This window comes from Penicillium taxi, assembly GCF_028828555.1.
Source record: "Penicillium taxi strain IBT 34144 chromosome Unknown utg000005l_segment0_segment0, whole genome shotgun sequence".
In the NCBI taxonomy this organism is placed as follows: Eukaryota; Fungi; Ascomycota; class Eurotiomycetes; order Eurotiales; family Aspergillaceae; genus Penicillium; species Penicillium taxi.
Genome location: NW_026643207.1, coordinates 3,326,608 through 3,350,568, shown reverse-complemented (window position 1 = coordinate 3,350,568; position 23,961 = coordinate 3,326,608). Strand labels below are relative to the sequence as shown.

Here is a 23,961-nt window from a genome sequence, read left to right as displayed (position 1 = left end):
TCGCCGGGACAGCTGGGTGAGAACTTGCTCAAGTCATGAACATTGGTGTTCGATACTTGGAAAGTATTGTCAACAAATTGACATTTGATACTCTCCACAAGACTTCCGACGTTGTTCTTGTCAACTTTTTTATTTGACGCAGCAGACATTGCACCATAAGGCCGATCCAATGTAACGATTTCTTTATCACACTGCTTATCACTGATTTGGATAGTTAATATACCAGAAATGATAAGGCTTCGTTCCAAGGTATGTACCTGTAAACTGTGCATATGACCTTCTTGCCTGGTTGAGATGATTCACAGGGGACATAAATCGACCCTACATTCCGATTGCTAGTAAATTTTAGTTTTCATCTCCTAGAAGAAAGGCTCATCCTCTATTCTTTCATAAATGGAGCTATATGGGCAACTCACAATGTCTGATCGATATGATCAAGCCTTTGGCATGAGCCGCTAGTTCCTAGCTCCAAAAATTTCTGATCAAGATGATCGCCCTTGTGGATACGGGGCACTTTTGGCAATGTATCTTGTCCAAAAACCATGGGAAGAAGCACGAAAGTAACGGTAAAAAGGCCGAAGAAAGGCATGCTGGTAAATTGCAAGTTGAAAAATAGTTCAAGTGAGTTTTGAATTGCTTCGAAGGATAAAATAATTTTCTAAAAGCGCTCGCCAGAAGCAATATTTTATATCTCTTGCTCAGGCAGGTGAAGATCTAGATCCATGTCCATCAATTGCTTAAGGCAAACACTCCATCCTTGCAGTCTGACATGGCAAACCTCGAGAGTGAAGCCGGATAATCGACCATGTAGCACCAACCTTCGACTACGCCAAGCACAGCGTACCGAGGTATACTACTGGATAGCGCCAACCAAAAGTGCAGCAAATTTGTTTGGACACAAACAAAGTTTAAAGGAAACAACGAATAAGCACTGGATTGCCCACGGCCCAGGGGTGTCTCCAGGGCTATAAATAGAGCGTCATAAAGCCCTGGAGACTTCTTCACCAACCTAAGCAAGTAGATGTAGGTCATAGACTACTAGAACTTCATATTCCAAAAATGGAGTCAGTCAGCAAAGAAAAAATAAACCTAGAAATAAACTAGAATAAAAAGTCAGAATTGGTAGTATAATACTTCAATCTTAGAGCAGAACCTTGGAATTAGATCCGAGAAGCCCGGAGCACGCAGCCATCCATACTTTGCGATTCTTTCTCAGAGCTTACTGTTGCATAAGCTGCTACCTATATACATGGAACATGGATGCCGTGGATGAGTCTTGAAATAGCGTCTCGCGACCTTGGAATCTGGAAAAGATGTGATGTTTCAGAGTCAAATGAAGTACGTACTACTTTGTAACAAAGTAGAGAAATTTTGGAGGTTGTCGTTATAGATCCGTCAGTACGGCTCCTTGGATTTCCAGGGATGATAACTGGGGGACCTTGAAAGCTATGCACTGGACTATTGGGGTAAGAAAAAAAGACCCTGACTCACGGTAATGGGCCACGGGCCTGTGGCTGTGTGATTATTTGGCAGAGTTGAGAGACTGAGGAGCCCAGATATTCCAAGGCTGCAAGATTACAGAGAAGGAATACAAGTAGTAGTACAAGAAACAGCATGGCAAAAGGCTGCCGCATCGACCCTCTCGGAACTCTTAACATTCTAATACCATTGGGTGGCATCTGAAACAAGTACCTAATTCTAGAAAACCGAGCTTCCGAAACTCTAAAGCTTAGCTGGTCTCCAAACCCCAGCGCATGTCTTAAGTCTGAAAATCTGCGCCAATTGCATCAAATTAAATTCTATAGGACATTATTGTGGTATCATTTTACGTACAGTATCCACACAAGTATTATTAAATCCTTTCTGTTGTTACATCCTGGGGCCCGAGGGCAATGTATCAATTTCATACTCCGACCCTTGGACGTTGGAAGCAGTTTATTCTCACCTGAGCACTCTTGTTCTACCTAGTGTAGTAGGCAGGCAGACAAGTAGCAGTGTGACTTGACTAAGCGGGATGTGTATATAAGTGATATGTTTTAGAGATCAGACCAACAGACTTCTTCGTCTCCCACTACCCCTCCGATCCCTGTGCCCATCTGGGGAGTATCTGGATTCGCAGACCAATGCAATACGATGGCCCCGTTCCCCATTACACTGTCCACCTGGGCATGAATGAGTTTTGAATTTCCAGGCCTTTCTTACCAACTTTCACCTTTTCTCTATGTATTAATATTTGGGTAACTAGGCTCTAACAATGGCAATTTGTGAGATGTTTTGATTCATAGAGCTCGTAAACATTTCAAGGTTTCCATTTACCTATGTACTATTTTTTTCTCTGCCAGTTCTTGGCGTACCCTTCCATATTAGCATAGTGCCAAGGCAATTAGATAGATTTGCTCAGATATTTGCATTCTATTCTGAGACAATAGCCCCTGGTGGCCAAGCTTACAGGATTAGGCGATAAAGCTACTTCTAGCAATGGTAAGCTCATGCTTCTATGGTGACCGTATCTCTTTGTGGGGTTCCGAACTTTCAGCTCTTGGGAGCCTACCAGACCGGCAATAGTCATCTGACGTGCAACCTTTTTATCATTTTCTTATCTTTTCCTAGTCAGCCATGCTCCTAGGAGCCCAGGTTGTTTATGACCCTAGGGTAGCTGCTCATCGTGTCAGAATTAAGGGGGACGGGTTTCCAAATTAGTAGTATGAATGAGTACTCCATCCTGTCTTCACTAAAAATCATTATTCGTCGCTGTCTTTCCTTCTCCAATAATTCCAGTCAAAGTTACAGATTCCTCTTAAGCCAAATATCCAATCTAGTTACCCATGAAAATTCAGTTTCAAGAGCAAGCTTTTTTTTGTAGTTCTATGGTTTTGTCACTTAGTGGTAGGCGAGCTCAGCAGAAAAGGTATGGTGAATTTATCTCTGGTTTAAGGCCACTTCTAACTAGTTTCATTTCCTTGGGCTTCATATATACTTACAAGGGCATTAAAATCCTTATCTTTTAGTTATCTTTTAGTAGCCCTGCGGCTGTTAGGCGATTTTCAGGTAAATATATGAACACTTTTTGAAATTACACGAGCACCGACTCTCGCTTGGCAGCACTCGCCTTAGGTTTCGACCGTTCAATCATACCCTCCAAAGTTCTTAGTTCTTATGATTGATCATAACAATCGTCTTAAAGGGTAGTACCTCCTACTTCATACCTGCCAGCCCACTATAAAGATAGAGGACCGATGAGGAATGATAAGCTAGATAGTGCTATGATACTTGCCATGCCACACGGACCTACATGATCTTCACTCGAGAATTTCCTTGATCTTTTGTTGGTAAAAGAATTAGCGAGCCTGGATTTGATAAGACTTCAGGGTATCAATACATGAAGAAGAGGAAAACAAAGGTAATACAGAAAAAGAAAAGCAACGGCCAATAGAAATCAAGAGAAATCAAGAAGAAAACCGATTTCTCAAACCAAGAAAAAAGAAATTAAATATGAAGGTAGTCATCCCAAATAGCATGGGCCACTCCTTCCAAAATGGCGAAGCGCAAAGTGATGTCTGTCTCAGGTGCCATAGGCTGACGAAGAAACAGCTCTTCAAAGTGAATAACCAATGGGCCATTAGTGGTAACACATGCCCTGGCGGCATTTCGTTTGATCTGCATTTCTTGCCGGGTTGCGTATATATATTTTGTGCGGCCATTTCGTTCCACCAATGTGCCTGATATCATAACACAGCGGAATAGAATGTTGGGCACAAGAGGGTCAATGGATACAACTATCACCATCTTGACATCGTTATTAGAATTAGATAGCCAAAATGTAGCATCCTTCATTGATTGGGGAAGCTTTTCGGAAACTCCAACTTCCACAACAATAGAGGGCCAGTCCGTGGACCGGCTAGGAGGAAGCGACTGGCTCTTTGGTCGCACTGAATAGTCTGGATCCTTTGATATCACGTTTCCGCGACATCTTCCATCGCCGGTTGATAGGAGCGAATCTGCTAGGGGCAGCGACATAGCTGCAACTTGTTTGATGATCTCGTCATTAAAGCTATTAGCGATCGCAGCGTGAGCTTTACCAGTACACTTGACTATCATCTCGTGAGTATCTTGGCTGTACGTGATCTTCGATGACGTGTTTTCAAGGAATTTGGGGTTGAAGTTTGTGAAAAGAACAAATTTCGTCATTACTGACTTCATCATTTCCCTGTTGATGATTCTTTTGATGGTAGAGGGTGATGAACCGATATAGCGAATTGTGTCAGAGAAGTGCTCGAAAAGCCAACGGCAATGTCATAACCTTCTTTCTTTGCGACTATTCCTCTTTTCATTGGAGAATGAAGGCTGAATTCAACGAAGAATTCCGCCATCTTGCTCAAGCGTAGAAGAAAGAAATAGGATTTCGTGAAAGATGGAAGGGAATGAGAGAGGAAGAGAAAGTGCGGGTGTGGAAGCATTATGTCATTATTGGTGAACCTGGTCTAATTAAATCGGGATGCGTACTATATAAAACCTTCAAATGGCACCCGCATTCTCCTAATCCTAGTGTAGTATAGTTGCGTCTAATCCAACCGCTATAGCTCACCTGTGGCCTAGAAATTGGTGGGCCACAACTAGGCCATAGCGGTTTGAATTGTATAGGATGATGGAGTATGAGGAAGTAAAGTGAGAGGAACCCTGAAATTGAACGAGTGAGCAGCGTCAGTCCTTCCTTAGGCAGAAAGTAGGCTAAATCGCTTATCACACCATCTCACCTTCATCCTTCTTCCCTATCTCTCATTACCATTATCATATCTATCTCTCTCTCTATCCCTCATCTCCATTATTCTCTCAGACGATCGTGCGCGATGACCGACTTCACTCCGCCGCCGACTACGCCTCTTACTAGCGGAACTCTACCATTATAAGTGATAAAGATAATTGAGTAATTTATTTGATTTGTATGCTAATATCAGTACAGTTTTTCACCTGGTCTAGCTCACTTCGTCGTCGAGCACCTAGATGAACTCCCTAAGACAATGACTTCGGACCATAAGAGGCTGAACCGGGCTAATGAGCCGAGTGGATTCGCGCGTTCCGTTGGTCGAAAGTTATTAAGGATGATGCAACTATTAAATCCAAGATGATCATGGCACTCAAAGGCATACCATTGCTCTGCGAGTTGTCCCTTCGTTATAACACCAGCAAATGGTTAACTACTCACTTACACAACTCCATTGACTCGTCGAAAGCAAACTGTGAAGCTTCATATATGCAGCTGGTCGGGCGCCTGGTAGAAGGTGATGCGCGCTGCAACGACTGCCAGAACGACAACGGAGCACTTGCGCAATGAATCGTGGTCCACGGCGTAATGAACGCTTGTGGCAACTTTCATTGGAACAACCACCGGACCCGCCGCTCGTTTTATAAAAAACCCCCTATCGTACAGATGCACATCCCTACAAAGCCCTCAAGGGTGAGCGTAAGGACCTGCGAGACAAACTCCGCTTAATCAACTCCTTACTAAACTCCGAAAGAGAGTTGAGGATCCAGTGGTGCGACAGGCCCAGATTGACGAAATCATGCAGCAGGTCTGAGCTATAGAGACTGACATTGTTGCAGCAGATAAGAAGTTTGATGCAAACGCAGACAAGATGGAGGCAACTGCCTCTCAACTGCTTATCGACCCGTTGGGACGAGGATGATCGTGAATGTCCTTAGATTCTCTTTTTATCTTCCTTTTCTCTTCCTTTGCCTTTCTTTTCTTTCTTTTCTCTTTCTTTTTTCTTGCAGACTCCCAAATTTTATTAGCAAATTAATACCTCAATTTGCTAAAAATATAGCTATATTAAAAATAATACGAGAAAAATAAAATAATGTACCATATTTGAATATGGATTTATGGTAAGTTTATAAAGCAACCCTACTGTATTTAGACCACCTAGACCTAGACTTTCGAGCCAGCCTGAAAGTCATATCTTTGTCAATATGACAAAAAGGTATTAAACATACTTGGATAGACGTCAAGTGTGCATAAATTTAGGCCAAAAAACCCATCGCGTTTTTGTGCCGATTCACTGATTGACCCCATCCTCCTATACCAGTTAAGGCATAAACGTTATGCCTCATGAAGCTTGAGCGTGGCTGCGTGGAATTCAGCTTAATCAGTGCTTTTAAAAGGCATGATATAGACTGAGTCTACGGGTATGCGCCTGGGATCAAATGAAATTGCGCGTGTAGATAAATTTCCAATTAGCTAGATACTCGATACTATTCGAAAAGTATAAATGTCAAAAATATCAGAAATCTTTTGTAATTGTTTAATCTCTGGTAGTTTCCCTCATCCTTCATGTCAGTGGGGCTCTTCACAGTCAGGGCTGATACCTAGGAGTGGACTTTGCTCCTGGAGTTGGACGATCATACATCCCGTCACCCTTCCCTATAGCATCGATTGCAGTCTTGAACATGCTTAGTGCAAGCCGGCCTAGTCTAGCTCCAATTACCTTGCTAGATTTCGAGGAGCCGTCAGAATCACGCTCCGGGAAACATTCAGGACAATGACAGTGAATAGTTTGCCAAAGTTTAACCAGGGCCGGCTGATGTTTTTCGATTATTATCTCAAGATCAGTATCAAGTAATTCGTCAGGTTCAGGGAAGTCGTCCAGACTATTTGCTACGGCCTCGTTAGTATACAATTTCAACCCAGCTGCAATACAGTGCGTAGGATGGTTTGGATTCTCGTTACGATCTTTGTCCATATCAATATAGCCCTCGGCTTCTGGCTGTCTGAGACGGACAACATGAGCATGGAGAATGATAATGGCGTTTTTGATGGTTGTCGTATCGTGAAATTCCGTCTCATTTGGCGCATTACATCCACGGAGCATGTCAGCTAGCATTGGGATAGCGTTTCGAATGCCAAGGATATTTTTGAGTAGAATTGGAGATCCCTCTGGTTCTTCAATGGTTTCTTCCAACTTATCGATGAGAAATTGTAAATCATCAATTTGTTTCGAGATCTCGAAACGCTGTTTGGTTGTAGACATTGGAAGAATTAGGATTTCACTTATCTTTTGTAAGAATTCTTTCTGGTGAGGGTCCATCCAAATTGGAGGCCATTTTAGAAACTCGGATTCCATAGTTGGGATAGCAGGTAGAATGTACTCACTGTCCTCTGTGAGATCCTGGCGGGGCTTGTCGCTGTGAGCCATAGTATCAGATTTCTATCGAGCTTGGTTAGTGAGAGATATTCAGGAAAATGTCTTATAAATGAGTTAGTTGTACTTCTCTGCTGTGTCTTGTGTCCTTTATCTTGTGCGTTCTGCCCTATTCTGTCTTTTTGTAGCTTGTATCTGGTTGTTGTGTCTTGTGTTTGATAAAACTAATACTCGAAGGTGGACATAGGGGTATTTATATGTCTGCTATTGAGAAGTTGAGTTTATCAATATAGACCTGCTTCAACAAAGAGTCTATTGTCTCTAATTCAGAAAGGCTTTGTCCTGAAGCTGGATGTTCCTTGTAACATGGTATTCACAAGTTGAAGCTATGATTAGATACTTCAACAAATACAGCAATGAATAAACGAGGACAAAGGGAAAATGTGAAACAAAGGGAATAAAGAGAAGAAAGACATTACAGTTTCTGCGGTCATATTGCTGAAGGAAGTAAGGTAAACATGGATGCATTTGTATTAGCACTTCGAAGACTCCAAAATCATCTCAGCAGTCAGGACCAATGGGTCAATCAGCTGAGTACAAGATTTAGCACCGGCACTTCTATTCTCAACTCTAAATTCTTGCTCGAGACTTTTGGACACAGAGTCGAGTCTGTTGAGAACGATACCATTGATGCTGCTCAGATACGGTTAGTTGTGGAGTCACAGATTTCTATGGGCAAGTGCGTTGCTGTTCTGGCGTATTCATATGGACAACCTGTTGCTAATGCTACCACCAAGGGGCTGTCTAGAAAATGAGGCATGGGTTTGATCGCTTTAGCTGGCTTTATCCTGTCTGGAGGCGTGAACCCAAGTGCATCCATTAGCGATATTTGCGATTTACCCCACCTGATATGTGACACGTCGAGCGAAGGCCTAGTCATCAAAAAAACTAGGCAGACTTTTCTTTTCTTCCGATATTCCAGCAGAGCTACTTGAGTGGGCGGTACAGCAGCTTCGCCCTCGGAGCATGGCTAGTTTTGTTATGGGCGTTGTGCCGTCTCAAGCTTGGTAGGAAGACTCTTATGCTAGGAAGTTAGGTCACGGCCGATACTGTACTTCCAGTCACAAGGCAGAACAGCATGCTTCAAGGTGCAGGTGGCCAGGAAAAATGGGTGCTTCGCGCTTTTGAGTGATTCAGCCATAGTCCCTTGCTCTCGCGACCGAGCGATGTAGCTAGTCAAGTTAAGGAGATCGCGAAATGCCTGAAGCCAAGCTCTTAAGGGGATAGTTGTGAATGATTGATACCTCTACTACAAGTCAGAATCGTGAGAATTTGATGCCATATAGAATGAAAGAGATTGCTATCTAGGATTATCTACTTTGTATACGACTGTTTTTTCGCCTTTTCTCTCTTATCTCTTTCAGAAACTTTTTTCAGTAAAAAGAATTGTAATGTAAATTCCCAAAAAGGTAAGTTATTGTTGTCGAAGAACAATACTAAGCTCAGTGTTTACATGTTGTCTTTGTCTCCTTCTCCAATTTTGACTCGTGAACCTCGAATTTTCTAGATTGAGCTTAATATTGCTCTTTATTGTTGATTCCGTAATGATTTTAAGGTATATATTTTTCCTTTGAGCACAGTTTTGCTCCAGGCTCCTCTAGAATGCTGAACCGCTAATTTTCAATGTTCCATCAAAGCGACAGCTTCCTCATCTATTGACTTCCAGAGAACAATATCAAGATAGAACCATTAAAATTGGTCAGGTGGACAGCAATCTCAACAGCCTTGACTCAAGTGGTATTGACTTCCAACTTTTATTAAGCTGGCATCAATTCATAAATCCGAGATATAAAACCTATTTTTCTCCCGCTCCAATATTCCCTTCCCATCCACTCCAACCCTTCACTCCAACTCAATTCAATCTTAACGTTTTCCCAAGCAATCATCAAACCATCGCAATGTCTCCTTCCACCACCAATCCTGCTCTTGTCAAGGGTAAGCATCATCACCAGACACAACCTCCCTTTTTACACAACTCTGACCTTGTTGATAGCTTCCCCCGGCGGCGGGTGCGTTATCCTGTGAATTCTCTGCATGATCTACCGAATCTGCCATGGTATACATCACACTGCATCAACCTGCCTCAATGGCTCTTGCAGCCATATTAGGCCTTCAACCAATATTCTCTACCTGGCTTGCACGTTTTCAAAAGCGACCTGTGAACCGACCGTCGCCCTCGAAAAATGACTATGCTGAAACATGACCGAGTGCGTTTCTTGTCTAGGCTTTTGCAGAACTTCCAATGGTTTTTATGATGGCTTGTTTTGTCTGGATGGACTTTTTCTGTTGAACTGCATTTGAAACGACCTCGTTCTTTCTACCTGGCCAGGCAAACACGCTCTTTAAAAAGAAATCTTATCACACCTTGATCTTTCTCAGATGTCGTAGTAGAGTATCAAATGATTTATCTTCTATACGGAGTATTTAAAGATTGGATAGAGAAGAGCAGAGAAAGACTACGCCAAAGGGGAAGATAGGCTATTCGCTGCTTTTAACGGAATTTAAGCTCAGAAGTATAGAATAGAATCAAACTATTCCTAATTAAGCAACATCCAGTTTGCTACCTAGGTAAGCTTACCTGTGCTTGTCATAAGCTTCTACTATAACTACCTGTCAGAAATGCGTGACCTTGGAATGAAGCGCTTCGAAGCGGATTTCGATTTATTTTCGAGTGAATCAAGTATCAGATTCAAAAATTTTTTTGGTAAGGTTGTCATATTGGGCATGATGATGCTTTTAATCTTGAAGCATTCCATCAAGTCTATTCCGAAAAAGGACCTTACAATTCCAGATACCCTGGATAGGATATGACCCGTATCCTGTATGGTATCCAGCTTCAAACTTCAAGAATACGCCACAGAGAATCATGGATTCCTACAATGGATATCTACAGCTAAAGGACTGCTAGAAAGACTTCAGCACTCCCCCAATAAACCAAAGCAGCCCTGGATGAAAAGTTCTTACCACGCCATGAAGAAGATGGCCTTATCGCCTGATTGAATCAATTCGAATGGTACATCCGCACCACTTACTCGGGCAATTCGTCACGGTCACTTATGTAGACAAAAACGCGACAAGCCCTAAGCACTTAATTGGAAGAAGAAATCCATGAACTGGGAAAGGAAATCCAATACCCAGGTAGCTAAATAACCTTGATGATTTTCCATAATTATGGCTCGTTCAAACAGCTTTCTAATTCTTATATCATTGACTTACTACCTCTATACGCTGGCTACTTATGGTTATAACTCACCATACCCAATTGATTAGTCAATTCTTAATATCCTATATCAAAAGCCATGATTTTTGTATACTACGATAATAATCTTGTGCCAACGTTGATTCTACGCATGCAGTTACCAAAATTCGATCTGCCAACATGACTCTAGGATGAAAGCAGCTATATCTTGGTATTGTGTATCTTTTTTGAGTCGATCTTATTCTCCTCAAGCTGATACCAACATCTTGGAAATGATACAGATGGCGGTTCCACTTGCTTTAAGTCCGGGATGTGAACTGTGCCGTACCAAGGCAACGGATATTCTCGTAACGGACTTAATGCTTTAAAAGAGCGGCCGAGTTAGTTACTTTATCCCCGAGATGGATAACTCCCCATAGCCGAAGCATACCTAAGGCTGGCTGCGCGCTTAACAGACCCCCGAAGATATTCGGCTGATTTAAAATTCTTTTGCGTCGTCTACTACGTCAACGGTATTTTGCCACCAATATAAAACTCTCCTTAACCTAAGGACTTATAGATATCGCCGCCGACATACACTTCCCACCTAACTTTGATGAGGTAAAGAAATACCCAGCAGTCTTATCAGCCCATCCAATTGGCTTGTGTAAAGAGCAGACCTCGGGCAATGTTTATGGCAAGGAAATAGCTGAAGCCGGGTTTTTGGTTGTCGCGTTTGACGCGTCTTTCCAAGGCGCCGTGGAAAGCCCCGATTCGTAGAGAACCCCGAATTTCGCGTTTCTGACTTCCACTACGTGGTCGACTACATCCAGACGCTCCCATATGTCGACTCGGAGCGTATCGGCGTGCTAGGCGTTTGCGGCGGCGGTGGCTATGCCTTCAACGCTACCATGACTGACTACCGCCTCAAGTGCTGTGTCGGCATCATACCGGCGAATTTTGGCCGGCTGGTCCGAGAATCCCTTGGTGGCTTTCATCTGGTCGGTTCTCTTGAGAAAATGGCTAAACAGCGCACCCTCGAAGCACAGGGTACCGATCGCTAATATTGTCCTATTCCTTCCTCTGACAGTCGATGAGGCTAAGAAGATGACCTCAGATCCTTATATTTTCGAGGCGACAGAATACTACTAGACTAGCCGCGGCCAGAAACCATGCGGCACCATAATCGGCTTTTTCTCATTTAATAGCGCCGCCCTTGCATGGGATGCTTTTAGCCACGCAGAGGTCATCGTGACTCGTCCATTCATCGCCCTTATTGGCGCCATTCCTGGCGGCTTTGGTGCCTATCATAACGGCAATGAGATTTATAGCCGTTCCGCTTCCATGGAGAAGGAGCTCCTTGTGCTTCCTGGCGTGTCGCACTACTAGCTTTACGACAAGCCGAAGGCTGTTAAGGCTGCGCTCGACAAAGTCCTACCATTTCTTAAGAAACACCTCAGTGATGCTCAATAGATATAGCTATGACTATAAGTGATCATCTTTTTTGCTTCTGCCTCTTCGACTATTATCATCTAATCCTGGCTACACTTTACTATCTGAAAATATGAATCATTTCGATTCACGATCAACCTAACAGCGTATCCTGTAAGCTAGATTTTTTATAGCTTGCTTAGCTATATTTTAAAATGCAAATGTAGCTTGATGGCCTCTAGAATCGTGAGATGGTACAAGAATGTATACAAGCAATTTTTCCGAATGGACCTTGACGGGATCTTCTAATGTGCCCAAGCTGAGGTTCGTGTGAATCATCTGGACACTCTATCCTGTCCTGAAGATTTCTTAGAATGGGAAACAGAATTCCATATGATAACTCCTAGAACGACGGGAAGGTTTGGATTTGTCTCTATCGAATCCTCTCAAGGGCCGACAATCCCCCAAAGCGGTATAACAAAACCACTAACAATAGCTCTGATCTTATGTCTATTTTTTTGCTTATTGGTTTCAAGACATATCAAAGGATAAAGGGTTTACATAATCTTTGCTTTATTCAAAAAGCGTTGTAGATGTATGCGGCCGGTGGATTGAAGGTGGGGTGAAGCCAGAAGAGGTTTATTCTTTTTTGGAAAATCCGTGGCAAATTGTCTGATGTAAAATTTAAGGTCCTCCGAAGCGTTTGTGTGTGTTTAGATAGTCCTTTCAACCTAATTGGTTGACGCTTCAAGCCATAATTTCTGTCGTAAGATATGGATGACTTCCTTTACACGTGTATTCGTAAGAACTGCAGTTGTAGAGATGATGTGAAGTGTTCGTTCTATTACTGCTAACTGAAACTGAAGTAAACCTCTGCCCCACTTTGGGGCTGCGTCCGCCAATGAGAGTAGTTGACATGCTCGTCCAATCAGAAGAAAGGACGAGTTGACTCCCATATTCAGACAGTTTCAAATTCCAAGGACTTCAAGGTCGTAAATCCTTCGATATTTGATCTAGAATGCACACATAACGGTCACTGCTCTGCTATTGGTGCCCATATTGTGTTTAATCCTACTCGGTGAGCAAAGAGCAGCAAGAACTGAGAACTAACAGATGGGGAAAGCCAAGCAATAGGGAAGAAAATCAACTACATAGGTATTTAGTAAAAACCCCAAGCGCTTGATCTGGATGAAGAATCAACAATCTATATTCAAGGTACAATTCGTCAACCTTGGGAATCTTAAGCCTATCTCTGTATGTATCATAATACTAAATGGAAGCATCATCCGCTGGAATTTCGTGGATAGTATCATCTGTTTGTGGACCGGTATATTTTCTGGGAAAAGAGAGAACTTTAGTATATCGAGTATCGACTGGCGAGTGTTCATTCTTACCCTCGAGCATCAACCCACCACCAGAACAAGGAGAACACACCGATGAAGGCAGCAACGCAGATCGCATAGTTCCTGATGAAAAGTCAGCAATTCGAAGGAATATTTAGTAGAAAGTTGTGTACATATTGGCTCCTGTCACGGGTAGTTGTGCTGGGAAGAAGAGAATGATACTTATAAAGATAACCCAGGTGACAGAAATATAATTGATGGGAGTTCGCCATCTGCCAAGAGTAAAGGGTCCCTCAATGAACTTAACCTTGGACTTGTAGATTTGATGTGCCAGAATCACAGAGACATAGGACAGATCAAGGGCTGGTGCAGTGACATTGAAGATGGCAGATGCTGTCTCGGTAGAGCCGATAGCAATGCAGTTTAGACAAATGCTGAAGAAAACCACGAACCAAACGGCGTTGACAGGGGTACGGGTATGCGAGTTGACCTTTGATAGAAAGTCAGAGAAAGGGAGGGCCTTGTCTCTGGCGAAAGCATACGCCATTCTGGTATCAGCCAGCATAGCTGAGCAGCCTGTGAAGAACTGGACGAGAATGGCGAAAGACCACATGACTGTACCGCCGCGCTTTCCACCGGCATTGAGGAAGATCTGGGCTGCTGGGAGGCCTGTCGGCGAGTTGAGAATAGCTTCGAAGTCAGTTAGACAGAAGCACATGCAGACTGTTAGGAGCCATCCAAATGCACCGCTAACAATTACAGCTGTCTTGATAGCTACAGGACCTCGCACAGCTGCATCATGGGTCTCTTCCGACATGCTAATCATATGTGAGATAGTCTGCCGGAATGTCTACAGGCTCCGACTTACTGAGTTGTGCCATCATAATCGGTCATTGTCCATGCAACAGATATGAATCCCAAGAAAAAAGAGAATACTTTCGAGTTCCACCCAGACCCGTCTGTGAAGTGTGTAAACACCCACGAGGCTAGCTGCTTATCTGGAGTGAGATAAATTAGGGAAATGCAAATACCGATAGTAGCAGCGACTATTGAAATGTCAGCTGAAGGTTCTAATGCTCATCAATATGAAAATTCGTACTGTTGATTGGGGCGAAACAAATAATGATTCGATGCAAGTTCTTTGTAGTCAACGAGCAGATAACACCAAGAATGCACAATATTCCAATGGAAACCAGGACCGTCTGGAGTGCAGTACTAAAAAATCATGAGCAAAGATAGAGGAATGAGTGAAAAGAAGTGGCCATACGGTGAATATGAATATTGGCCATCTACCAAATCCGAGTTCATACTCACGCAAGCCAACAACATCTGGCTAACAGAGTATGCCACACTTGAGACACCTGCCGTCTGGCCCAAGAGGTTGCACCAGCCCTGAACCCATGAGAAGATCGGGACTTGATCGGCAGGTACAACATGTTTTGTAACAAAGTACATTCCACCTGCTGTGGGATATGCTGATACTAACTCTGCGACGGAACTGCCAATACACATGGCCATGCAGGAGCCGATAAACCAGCACCATACGGCAGTTGCTGGACCTCCAGCTGATAGTGGTGACCCAAATGTGGCCGGGACAGATCCCAAAACTCCCAGGATAGAGATGGCATAGGAAACAGTAGACCATTTAGAAAATTCTCGCCGCAACTCCTAGAAAAATTAAGGCGTTTGTTGATATCAAACTTCATGTCTGTATTTTTTATCACCATATTACTAACCTGCTTATAGCCAATTCGAGCCAAGAGAAGTTCGTCATCATCCTGGATGGTTGCCATTAGAAAACAATTTGGAGGTACAGAGATCTCTTTCCGATCTTTCGGTCTGTGATCAAGCTCTGGGTTTATAGTTAGATCCATATTAAGATTAAAGTCCGAAATAAATCATAGTAAACTACCAGATGAAAAAGTAATGGAAAAAGCAAGGGACTTACAGCCTTTTTACAAGGTATACCAAGTATCACAAGGGTGCTGAGATTGACGCTAAGGGAGAGATTTAAGGGAGGGGTTGAGCTCCGCAGAGATGAGAGCAAACAGACGGTAAACACATCATAAATTCCTAAAATTGGCGCTTTACTAGTGTGACGCTCATCGGCAGCTTCTTGCAGGGAATGGAGACCACAGAGATAAGCGAGGATCGATTGATTCGAAGACTAAAGACTAGTAATTTTGCCTATATGTTGGCAGTCTTAGAAAGGGAAGGTAAAGTTTACAAGATGCAACTATGCAGGGGTTATATGTACACTATCACAAGTTAGCCCTCAGCAGGGTTGCTTCGTATGGGAAACGTTGGGGGATTCAAAATTGGTGGGATAACGAGACCGCAGGTCGCGTCAGCTAACACACAACTCGCGTCAATATAATGGTAGACACGGATAATCTCTCTATAAGAAACGGCAAAAAACAGACATCTTAATATTAGAGCATTCAAGATTAAAGATTTAAGATTAAAGGTTAAAGGTTAAAGATTCAAGATTCAAGATTCAAGATTAAGAATTAAAGATTAAAGATTAAAGATTAAAGATTAAAGATTAAAGATTAAAGAGTAAAGAGTAAAGATTAAAGATTACAGATTCAAGATGCAAGATGCAAGATTCAAGATTCAAGATTCAAGATTAAGAATTAAACATTAAAGATTAAAAGATCAAAGATTAATGATTCAAGGTTAAAGATTAAAAATCAAAGATTATAAACACCTGCAATTGAACTTCCAAAAAGTACTATAGTTACGGTTCCACACGAGGGTTCCGGAATAAAGTAATTCCGTGAATGTAAAGGTGTTCATTTGATAGCATGTCGTAAACATCGCGGGGTTTGATTTCACGTCATGTTTTCATAATTATCCTCCTTTTTACCGGCATGATCCACCATGACTGACCCTAACATCTATCATTCAATGGGCCAGGGCACTAATGACCCTAATCGCCAGTCCCAACCTCCTTACCCACAAGCCGGTTACCCTCCTGCCGCAGCTCCCCAACCTCTACAACCTGGTGCAGCCTATCCTAATGCTGCTCCAAACCAATGGTCTGCCTACGCACCTCAGCAATCATACCCTGGCCAAAGCCCAAATGTCGCATACAATGGGTCTCCCCAACCAATGGGCGCGGTCGATTCGAACATAGCTGGATTGACCTCCCAGATGGGCGGATTAGGTGTCGCAGACACCGGAGCTAGGACACATAAGAAGAAGCATCGCCATGCTTTCCATGATATCGGAACTGGTTTGGCAGCTCCTGCTCAAGACTTGAACCATGCAATGACTGGCGGTGTTCCACCGGCACCTCAATTCCTCAACACAGGGCTGAACCAAGCTGTCCAACAGCCTGACAACTCAACAAACGTGCCTCATACAGGACAATATGAACGTGGATTCACCTCACAGCCTGGAATGGGTGGTGAAACTGATTCAGTGGCTACCCAGGGTCGAGTTGACCCTGAACAGATTCCCAGCATCCCTCGATCGCGCGACATCCCCGCACAGTTCTATTTTAAGAACGTTTACCCGACTATGGACCGCCATTTACCTCCACCGGCATCGATTACATTTGTCGCGCAGGACCAAGGCAACTCTTCACCCAAGTACGCCCGTCTGTCTATCAATAACATTCCTTCTACCTCCGACTTCCTATCCTCCACCGGCTTGCCATTGGGCATGATCCTGCAGCCGCTCGCACCTCTCGATCCTGGTGAACAGCCTATTCCCGTGCTAGATTTCGGGGATGTGGGTCCTCCGCGTTGTCGTCGATGTCGGACATACATCAACCCCTTCATGTCCTTCCGTGCCGGGGGTACCAAGTTTGTTTGCAATATGTGTACATTCGCAAACGATACACCGCCGGAGTATCTTGCGCCTTTGGATCCTTCCGGTGTTCGTGTAGATCGCATGCAGCGGCCGGAGTTGATGATGGGCACAGTTGAGTTCCTGGTGCCGAAGGAATACTGGAATAAGGAGCCGGTTGGACTCCGGACATTATTCTTGATCGATGTGAGCCGAGAGTCGATCAGCCGGGGATACCTCAAAGCTGTGTGTGAGGGTATTGTAGAATCCCTATATGGCGAAGACCCATCCTTAGAGAGTGCCGAGGATGACGAGTCTGCGCGGAAGTTGGCAGTTGGATCGAAGATCGGAATTGTCACGTTCGACTCGGAAGTTCACTTCTACAACCTGAAGGTACGTGCATCTCATATTCGACATGGCTATTATGCGTGACCGCTTACATGAAACATAGATGGGCTTGGATCAGGCGCAAATGATGGTTATGACTGACTTGGATGAGCCATTTGTGCCTCTGAGTGATGGTCTCTTTGTGGATCCATATGAATCAAAGTATGTATATTTCTATTTTAGCCTGTTCCGGGTAGCTGACGATCTATACCAGGGCTGTGATCACATCGCTACTACGCCGGATCCCCAGTATTTTCACGCACGTTAAGAATCCTGAACCTGTACTGCTGCCCACTCTTAACGCAGCATTTGCCGCACTTCAAGCGACTGGAGGCAAGATCATCTGCTCCATCGCCAGCTTGCCAACTTCTGGACCTGGGAGTTTAGCCGTACGAGAGGATCCAAAGCTTCATGGAACCGATGCAGAACGGAAGCTCTTCGTCACCGAAAATGCGGATTGGAAGAAGACAGCTAGCAGGCTAGCGGAGGCCGGCGTTGGTGTGGATTTCTTTATTGCAGCCCCAAGTAGCCATTACATGGACGTGGCGACTATCGGTATGTGAAAAAGATCGAGCTGCGTTGGAATGGAAGCTAATCTAATATGTAGGGCATGTTTCTGGTCTCACCGGCGGTGAAACTTTCTTCTACCCTAATTTCCTTGCACCGCGTGACGTTTTGAAGGTGAAAAAGGAGATTGCTCACACAGTCAATCGTGAGACGGGATACCAGGCACTGATGAAGGTACGATGCTCTAATGGCCTTCAAGTGTCATCTTACCACGGCAACTTTGTACAACACACGCTTGGTGCCGACCTCGAACTTGGTGGTATCGATGCAGATAAGGCCATTGGAGTGATTTTCAGCTACGATGGAAAGCTGGCTCCCAAGCTGGATGCGCACTTCCAGGCTGCATTACTGTACACATCTGCTGACGGACAACGACGTGTTCGTTGTATAAACATCGTCGCCTCGGTCAATGAAGGCAATATGGAAACCTTGCGTTTCGTTGATCAAGATGCCGTCGTGGCGATTATCGCCAAGGAAGGTAAGTTTAAGTGGATTATCGGACTAGTCACATTGCTTCTCGTTACTCACACTTTAATGTAGCTGCCTCCAAGACACTTGACAAGAATCTTAAGGACATTCGGGCTAGCATTTCCGAGAAGACTGTTGATATCCTCAGCGGATATCGCAAGATATTGTCGGGCTCACACCCGCCTGGCCAGCTCGTTTTGCCTGAGAACTTGAAAGAGTTTTCCATGTACATGCTGAGCTTGGTCAAATCAAGGGCATTCAAAGGTAGATTATCATATTTTAAATCACGATTTCCCAGACTCACATAATCTTTACGCAGGTGGTCACGAAGCATCAGACCGTCGTGTCTATGAACATCGTATGATCCGATCATTTGGCTGCACGGAACTATCTCTCTACCTCTACCCACGCATTATTCCTATTCACAACATGGAACCTCAAGATGGGTTTGCTAACCAGGAGGGACAGCTTCAAGTGCCTCCCTCGCTCCGGGCCAGCTTCTCCAAAATCCAAGAAGGGGGCGCCTATCTAGTGGACAATGGCCAAATAGTTATACTGTGGATTCATGCCCAGGTCTCACCAAATCTGCTGGAAGATCTGTTCGGTCCTGGTCACAACACGCTCCAGGAGCTAAATCCGAACCACTCATCTCTGCCCGTACTGGAGACACACCTGAATTGTCAAGTGCGTAACATCCTGCAGTACCTCTCCACAGTGCGTGGATCCAAAGCGGTCACCATCCAATTGGCCCGTCAAGGACTAGATGGAGCGGAGTACGAGTTCGCCCGGCTCTTGCTGGAAGACCGGAACAACGAGGCCCAAAGCTACGTAGACTGGCTGGTGCACACACACAGACAGATCAGTCTGGAGCTGGCTGGTCACCGAAAAAAGGATGAATCGACGAGTGACAGTACATTAGCCGGTTTGGCAGCTATGCGAGCGCCATATTGGTAGTACTACACATGCCATCGTCCATCCAGCCAGGCACCATCCTATCTGATCCGGGGACTTACATGGTCTCCACGAGATGAACCGCAAGTACCATCTCTATGCGAAAACCCTGGGAGACCAAATGACTGTGTTCCACCACAGGTGAGGAGAATTTTTCTTTTTTTTTCCTGTAGAGTAACAACCAGGACAACATTTGAATTGGGAAACTTATCATCTCGAATTCGAATCTACATTTTTAATTGGAACATTGGCCTGAATCAATGGCGTTAAACCCTTAAAGGTTCACTAATTAGTAAGTAAAGACTGTGGAAGGACTTAGAACTTGAGCCCTACTTCATATTTGTAAAGCAGGGAACAGACTCCAGCTAGGATGTAGATCAATCAATCGTAGGCCAGGGCTATTATAAAAGCAATGATCTCTTCATATGTTTTAAATAGTCGTAATTCTGGACGGCAAGAAACTGTTTTGGCTGCTCACCGCCCTCATTACACCCGCCAAGCGCTTTTAGTCATCCTCCTGAGCTGATGTTGGCGCTGGGTCTTAGGAAGGCCTCTTACGGGTCGCTGGAAGCATGCTCAGAAAAGGGATCTGCTAGCATCGACCGACCTCACTGATGCGCATAGAAGTGCCGTTTACTAATATCTAGAACTTCTACAGCTCAAACGAGAGAAGAGAGCTCATGGTAGAGATGCGATCCCTCGCTAGAACTATTAAGAATACCCGCGAGCGCTTTCCGCATCTCCATTAAAGGCATAAAGCCGCCAAAAAGAAATGGCCAAACTTCGCAAAACTTTGGCAGCCGATACTCGAGAAACCGCCAGAAAATACTATTTCCGTAGTGCATATATACTCAAAGTCGACAGATAGATCAAACAGCTTCTTGGTAGGCCTGATATTGAAATATGTGATACAAACGGTTCTTACAATGAAGACAACGAGTTGCCTACCCCGAAATACGTTTTTTTTTCTAAATGGGCACGTTTTATAGAGAACCTTAACAAGGATAAGCTATTTGCGTGTCATATCCAGTTTACCAAGAACATTGTTGTGCTCTGCGAGCCGACTAGCAGGGTTCATGTATATTCTAGATTGATATTACGTTCTAAAAGGCTTGAATTAATTCGATGATCAAAGAAGCAGATGGATTTTCCTCAAGCCATCGTTTTGTTTGACTGCCAGATTGGTAGAATCGCCCCCAGTACTTATATGTTGTCAGTTTATCATTACGGTCAGCGGCAATGGCTCAGCAGCAATGGCTTAGTGGCCATGATTGGGGCTGAATAATCTGATTTGTTTGTTCGTGGGAGCAGTAGGACTGGTTCCTCGCAAGTCAGAGAAGCGGGGTTTGTTGATCAATCTGCAACAGAGCCTCTACATGGAGGCGAAAGTACGCAGCGCATTACTGAATAAGCTAAGACTTTAACAGTGGTATCATATTAGGCGGAAAAGGCGGCACACATAAATAGGCCTAGATAGCCTTGTTCACTCGATTGCTAACGTGATATGAATCCATGGTCATATTTCATTATTCAATCCAAGTTGATTTGATATCAGACGACGAAGGATGTGAGGCGGAAATGATCCGTGCCATAGATAGTCTATTCTTACGACGAAAAATCACAGCAGATGGTCATCCATGTATCCTACAAATGATTTTTTCTAGATCAGAAATGGGCCGTGCCACATATAGTCTACCCTACCCTTCGCAATTTACTTCTGAAATTGCCCCTTTGGACAAAAGTCAAGATTCCAAGATTGAACCAACATGATAACTTTGTAGTGTTGGTAATATTTGAAAAAAAATTCACCATTAACTTAGCTAGGAGACGCCCGCTCTTATCCCGAGATTCTTCAAATATTTGAAGCGAGAATCTTGTTCCGAGGCAGTATATGGAGTAAGCACTAGTCTACCAAAGCCCTGTAGGTTGATCACGCACATATGTGCCGGGGTACGTGGCATACACCTAGTTACATGGCCCTGGAGACTGACCACGCATTTACCAACCCTAGAGAACACCGGGATTCAAGACTAATTAACCTGTGAGGCTAAAAGGACCTTCCTTTTTTTTAACGTTTGAAGGCTCTGAAATTATTCATCCTCTCTCCTGAGTGTAATTTTCCAGGTTTATTGAGCATTGAAGTAGCTTCTGCTCCAAGGCTTTGACCAAGAGCACTTAACTCGAGTATCTAAGTAGATCAAATTCAGACCTATTCACAAAATAACTCAGCACCTGAATAGAGAGCTCCAGATCTACAAAATGCAAACATTCGCGCCTAGAGAATCTAATGTTTTTTTTTTGCTGTGATGGGTATGACGGGTGTTGGTAAAAGCACCTTCATATCGCATTGTACGCACGAGACAGTTGGTATAAGCGATCCAGGTGCCCTCGAATCTTGTAAGCCAGCCCTGAATGTACTTTATCTTCTTATCAAATAGGTATACTAACTTTTGAGACAGGTACCCAAAAAGTACAAGTCCATGAATGTCGAGATTTCAAACCATATGCAAATGTCTACCTCGTGGACACCCCAGGATTTGACGACACCAATCGGACAGATACGGACATCCTCAAATAAATAGCCAGCTGGCTCACAACAACCTACCAAAACAATATACTTTACGAGGGGTCATCTATCTTCACCGTATATCGGATAACCGAATGGGCGGGTCTGCCCATCGGAATCTCTCAATGTTCAAGAAACTGTGCGGCCATGATGGGATGAAGAATGTGATGTCCCTCACTGCATTTTGGGAGGATGTTAATGAATCTGTTGGCAAAAAACGCGAACTGGAGTTAAAAACTACCGATTGATTTTGGGGCTTTCTTGTCAGAAGGGGCGCCAAGGTCCGGAGACATCGGAATAATCGTGATTCTGCCCTGTCTTGCTTGGAGGAATTCATCCCAGTTGATTGGAATCAGCCTGGGGAAGGAATGAAGCTGGCCATCCAAACTGAAATGGTCGAGTCCAGAAAAGATCTGGATCAGACCTCGGCAGGCCAGGAACTTAATAGTGTGCTTAAAAAGCAGCGGGAAAAGCTGCAACAAGAAATGGAAGAAAGCAAACACGAGATAAAAGAAGCTATGAAATTACAAGAGAGAGAAGTTGTAGAAAGACTCTGTCAAGATCAGGAGAAGCAGGTCAAAGAGCTTGTACGCAGAGAGCAAGATATGAAAGCCTTGAAAATAAGCATGCAACGAATGCAGAACGACCATATCAAGAAGCTGCAGTACCAGATACTATAGCAACAGAAAGATTCGCAAAATATGGCGCAGGATCGAGCTCAGGACCAAAAACAGATTTATGAGATGACTCAACAACTCAGTTACTTGATGTCCGGTGACCGGAATTCTTCAAAGAGAAATAACTTCTTCAAAAAGATACGCAACATGCTCCCGTGGAGTTCACGAAAAGAGAGAGATTTGTCGGATTTTTCGGATTTGTCGGATTCGTCGGATTCGTCGGAAAACATACCATCTTCGCATATAATGTACTCAGCGAAGGCTTTTGGGCGTAAATACTAGACCACATGAAGTATCAGAAGCATGGAACAGAAATGAACAGTTGGCCCACAATTCTCTAAATTTTGTTTTTAGATAAGGTGTTTTCCATCTTGTGCGTTACCATTACGGCTTGATCAAGCTTGACATAACAAAAAGTACAACACTACCTAGGTATGTATATGTAGCTTGCAGCTATTTCGATTTGATGTGATAAATGTAGATACCATCGATGAAAGAACCAGGGAGCTAATTCTTCCAATTCTTCCTTCGTTATATAGACTGACCCAGTGTTTTAATTCTCGATTGTCATTTTAGCTGTTCCCTGAAATGGCCTAAGCTTAGGTAGTCTGAAATTATAGTATCGTCACCACCAAGGAGGGATTGCATAATAGAAGTATAGCCGATGGCATCCAATTTTTGGGACCCCCCCCTCCCCCAACCCATCAGGCGCGGCACTATGATCAAGAACTATGACCTGGTAGCTCTCAAATAGAGATTAAAGGTTCGAGTTCTCCTAATTATGGAAGTGTAATGACTCTCTCCCGATCTCTGACCTCACAAAGCACTCGAAACTATCTTGCCCGTCATACTCTTTAATAAAGTATGTAAGGGCCAAAGCTCTTCAACTCGAGTTTAGAGACAACTGTGGTTGGCAATCTCTTGAAGTCGATAAGGCTATTCGGATTTCTCTATAGAAGCGATCACCGAAAGCTTCCTGAGAATTGAGGAATGGTACATTGCAGTATATCCTCAATAATATAGGTCTAATAAGTCCAGATGACTGAAGGTCTGATTCATGAGTTCTGCAGGAAGAAGTGTGGTGGACATGTTATCCTGTCTAGCAAGCTCCTGATTTCAGTTGCAAGTTTTGTGGTGGCAATAAGGGGAATAGATGTTGGTAAGGGCCATGTGGTAATTGGTTTGTCAACTTCTGCCGATGACGACCTGCCCAAGATTCACCTGATGTTCTTCGAATAATCGAATAATGCTACCGAAATCGAATGTCGGATTCGGATTCAGTGGTGGCAGTGTTTAGTAAATAGATTTTAGCCACTTCGTCTGATTTATTTCGTTAACGTACCTATACATTCTTTGCGGCTTGAAATTTTTGTTTCCTTTTATCTGATCTATTTTTGATGTT

General features: G+C 43.8%; 10 protein-coding genes across 10 annotated transcripts; 7 read left to right on the top strand and 3 right to left on the bottom strand.

Moving 5' to 3' along the window:
- Positions 1–3,486: 3,486 nt before the first annotated feature.
- N7495_008550 (uncharacterized protein) lies at positions 3,487–4,200 on the bottom strand (the record flags this gene model as incomplete). The annotated part of the gene is made up of 1 exon (XM_057211201.1): positions 3,487–4,200. One exon carries the CDS (start codon positions 4,198–4,200, stop codon positions 3,487–3,489), a length of 714 nt encoding a protein of 237 aa, XP_057060744.1.
- Positions 4,201–5,122: 922 nt separating this feature from the next.
- On the top strand, positions 5,123–5,332 carry N7495_008549 (uncharacterized protein; the record flags this gene model as incomplete). Its single annotated transcript, XM_057211200.1, has 1 exon — positions 5,123–5,332. One exon carries the CDS (start codon positions 5,123–5,125, stop codon positions 5,330–5,332), a length of 210 nt encoding a protein of 69 aa, XP_057060743.1.
- A 1,018-nt stretch (positions 5,333–6,350) lies between these two features.
- N7495_008548 (uncharacterized protein) lies at positions 6,351–7,190 on the bottom strand (the record flags this gene model as incomplete). The annotated part of the gene is made up of 1 exon (XM_057211199.1): positions 6,351–7,190. The coding sequence occupies one exon, from the start codon at positions 7,188–7,190 to the stop codon at positions 6,351–6,353; it is 840 nt and encodes a 279-aa protein (XP_057060742.1).
- Positions 7,191–7,654: 464 nt separating this feature from the next.
- On the top strand, positions 7,655–7,951 carry N7495_008547 (uncharacterized protein; the record flags this gene model as incomplete). The annotated part of the gene is made up of 1 exon (XM_057211198.1): positions 7,655–7,951. One exon carries the CDS (start codon positions 7,655–7,657, stop codon positions 7,949–7,951), a length of 297 nt encoding a protein of 98 aa, XP_057060741.1.
- A 3,039-nt stretch (positions 7,952–10,990) lies between these two features.
- Positions 10,991–11,763, top strand: N7495_008546 (Alpha/Beta hydrolase protein; the record flags this gene model as incomplete). The annotated part of the gene is made up of 3 exons (XM_057211197.1): positions 10,991–10,995; positions 11,129–11,424; positions 11,618–11,763. 3 exons carry the CDS (start codon positions 10,991–10,993, stop codon positions 11,761–11,763), a joined length of 447 nt encoding a protein of 148 aa, XP_057060740.1.
- A 1,311-nt stretch (positions 11,764–13,074) lies between these two features.
- N7495_008545 (uncharacterized protein) lies at positions 13,075–14,941 on the bottom strand (the record flags this gene model as incomplete). Its single annotated transcript, XM_057211196.1, has 7 exons — positions 13,075–13,141; positions 13,200–13,271; positions 13,322–13,966; positions 14,017–14,194; positions 14,248–14,363; positions 14,416–14,816; positions 14,885–14,941. The coding sequence occupies 7 exons, from the start codon at positions 14,939–14,941 to the stop codon at positions 13,075–13,077; spliced, it is 1,536 nt and encodes a 511-aa protein (XP_057060739.1).
- Positions 14,942–16,058: 1,117 nt separating this feature from the next.
- N7495_008544 (Sec23/Sec24 family protein) lies at positions 16,059–19,319 on the top strand (the record flags this gene model as incomplete). Its single annotated transcript, XM_057211195.1, has 6 exons — positions 16,059–17,336; positions 17,395–17,492; positions 17,545–17,885; positions 17,938–18,375; positions 18,438–18,629; positions 18,685–19,319. 6 exons carry the CDS (start codon positions 16,059–16,061, stop codon positions 19,317–19,319), a joined length of 2,982 nt encoding a protein of 993 aa, XP_057060738.1.
- A 2,303-nt stretch (positions 19,320–21,622) lies between these two features.
- Positions 21,623–21,894, top strand: N7495_008543 (GTPase domain-containing protein; the record flags this gene model as incomplete). The annotated part of the gene is made up of 2 exons (XM_057211194.1): positions 21,623–21,713; positions 21,776–21,894. The coding sequence occupies 2 exons, from the start codon at positions 21,623–21,625 to the stop codon at positions 21,892–21,894; spliced, it is 210 nt and encodes a 69-aa protein (XP_057060737.1).
- An 83-nt stretch (positions 21,895–21,977) lies between these two features.
- N7495_008542 (uncharacterized protein) lies at positions 21,978–22,562 on the top strand (the record flags this gene model as incomplete). Its single annotated transcript, XM_057211193.1, has 2 exons — positions 21,978–22,111; positions 22,151–22,562. The coding sequence occupies 2 exons, from the start codon at positions 21,978–21,980 to the stop codon at positions 22,560–22,562; spliced, it is 546 nt and encodes a 181-aa protein (XP_057060736.1).
- Positions 22,563–22,583: 21 nt separating this feature from the next.
- On the top strand, positions 22,584–22,834 carry N7495_008541 (uncharacterized protein; the record flags this gene model as incomplete). Its single annotated transcript, XM_057211192.1, has 2 exons — positions 22,584–22,656; positions 22,698–22,834. 2 exons carry the CDS (start codon positions 22,584–22,586, stop codon positions 22,832–22,834), a joined length of 210 nt encoding a protein of 69 aa, XP_057060735.1.
- Between the last annotated feature and the right edge of the window lie 1,127 nt (positions 22,835–23,961).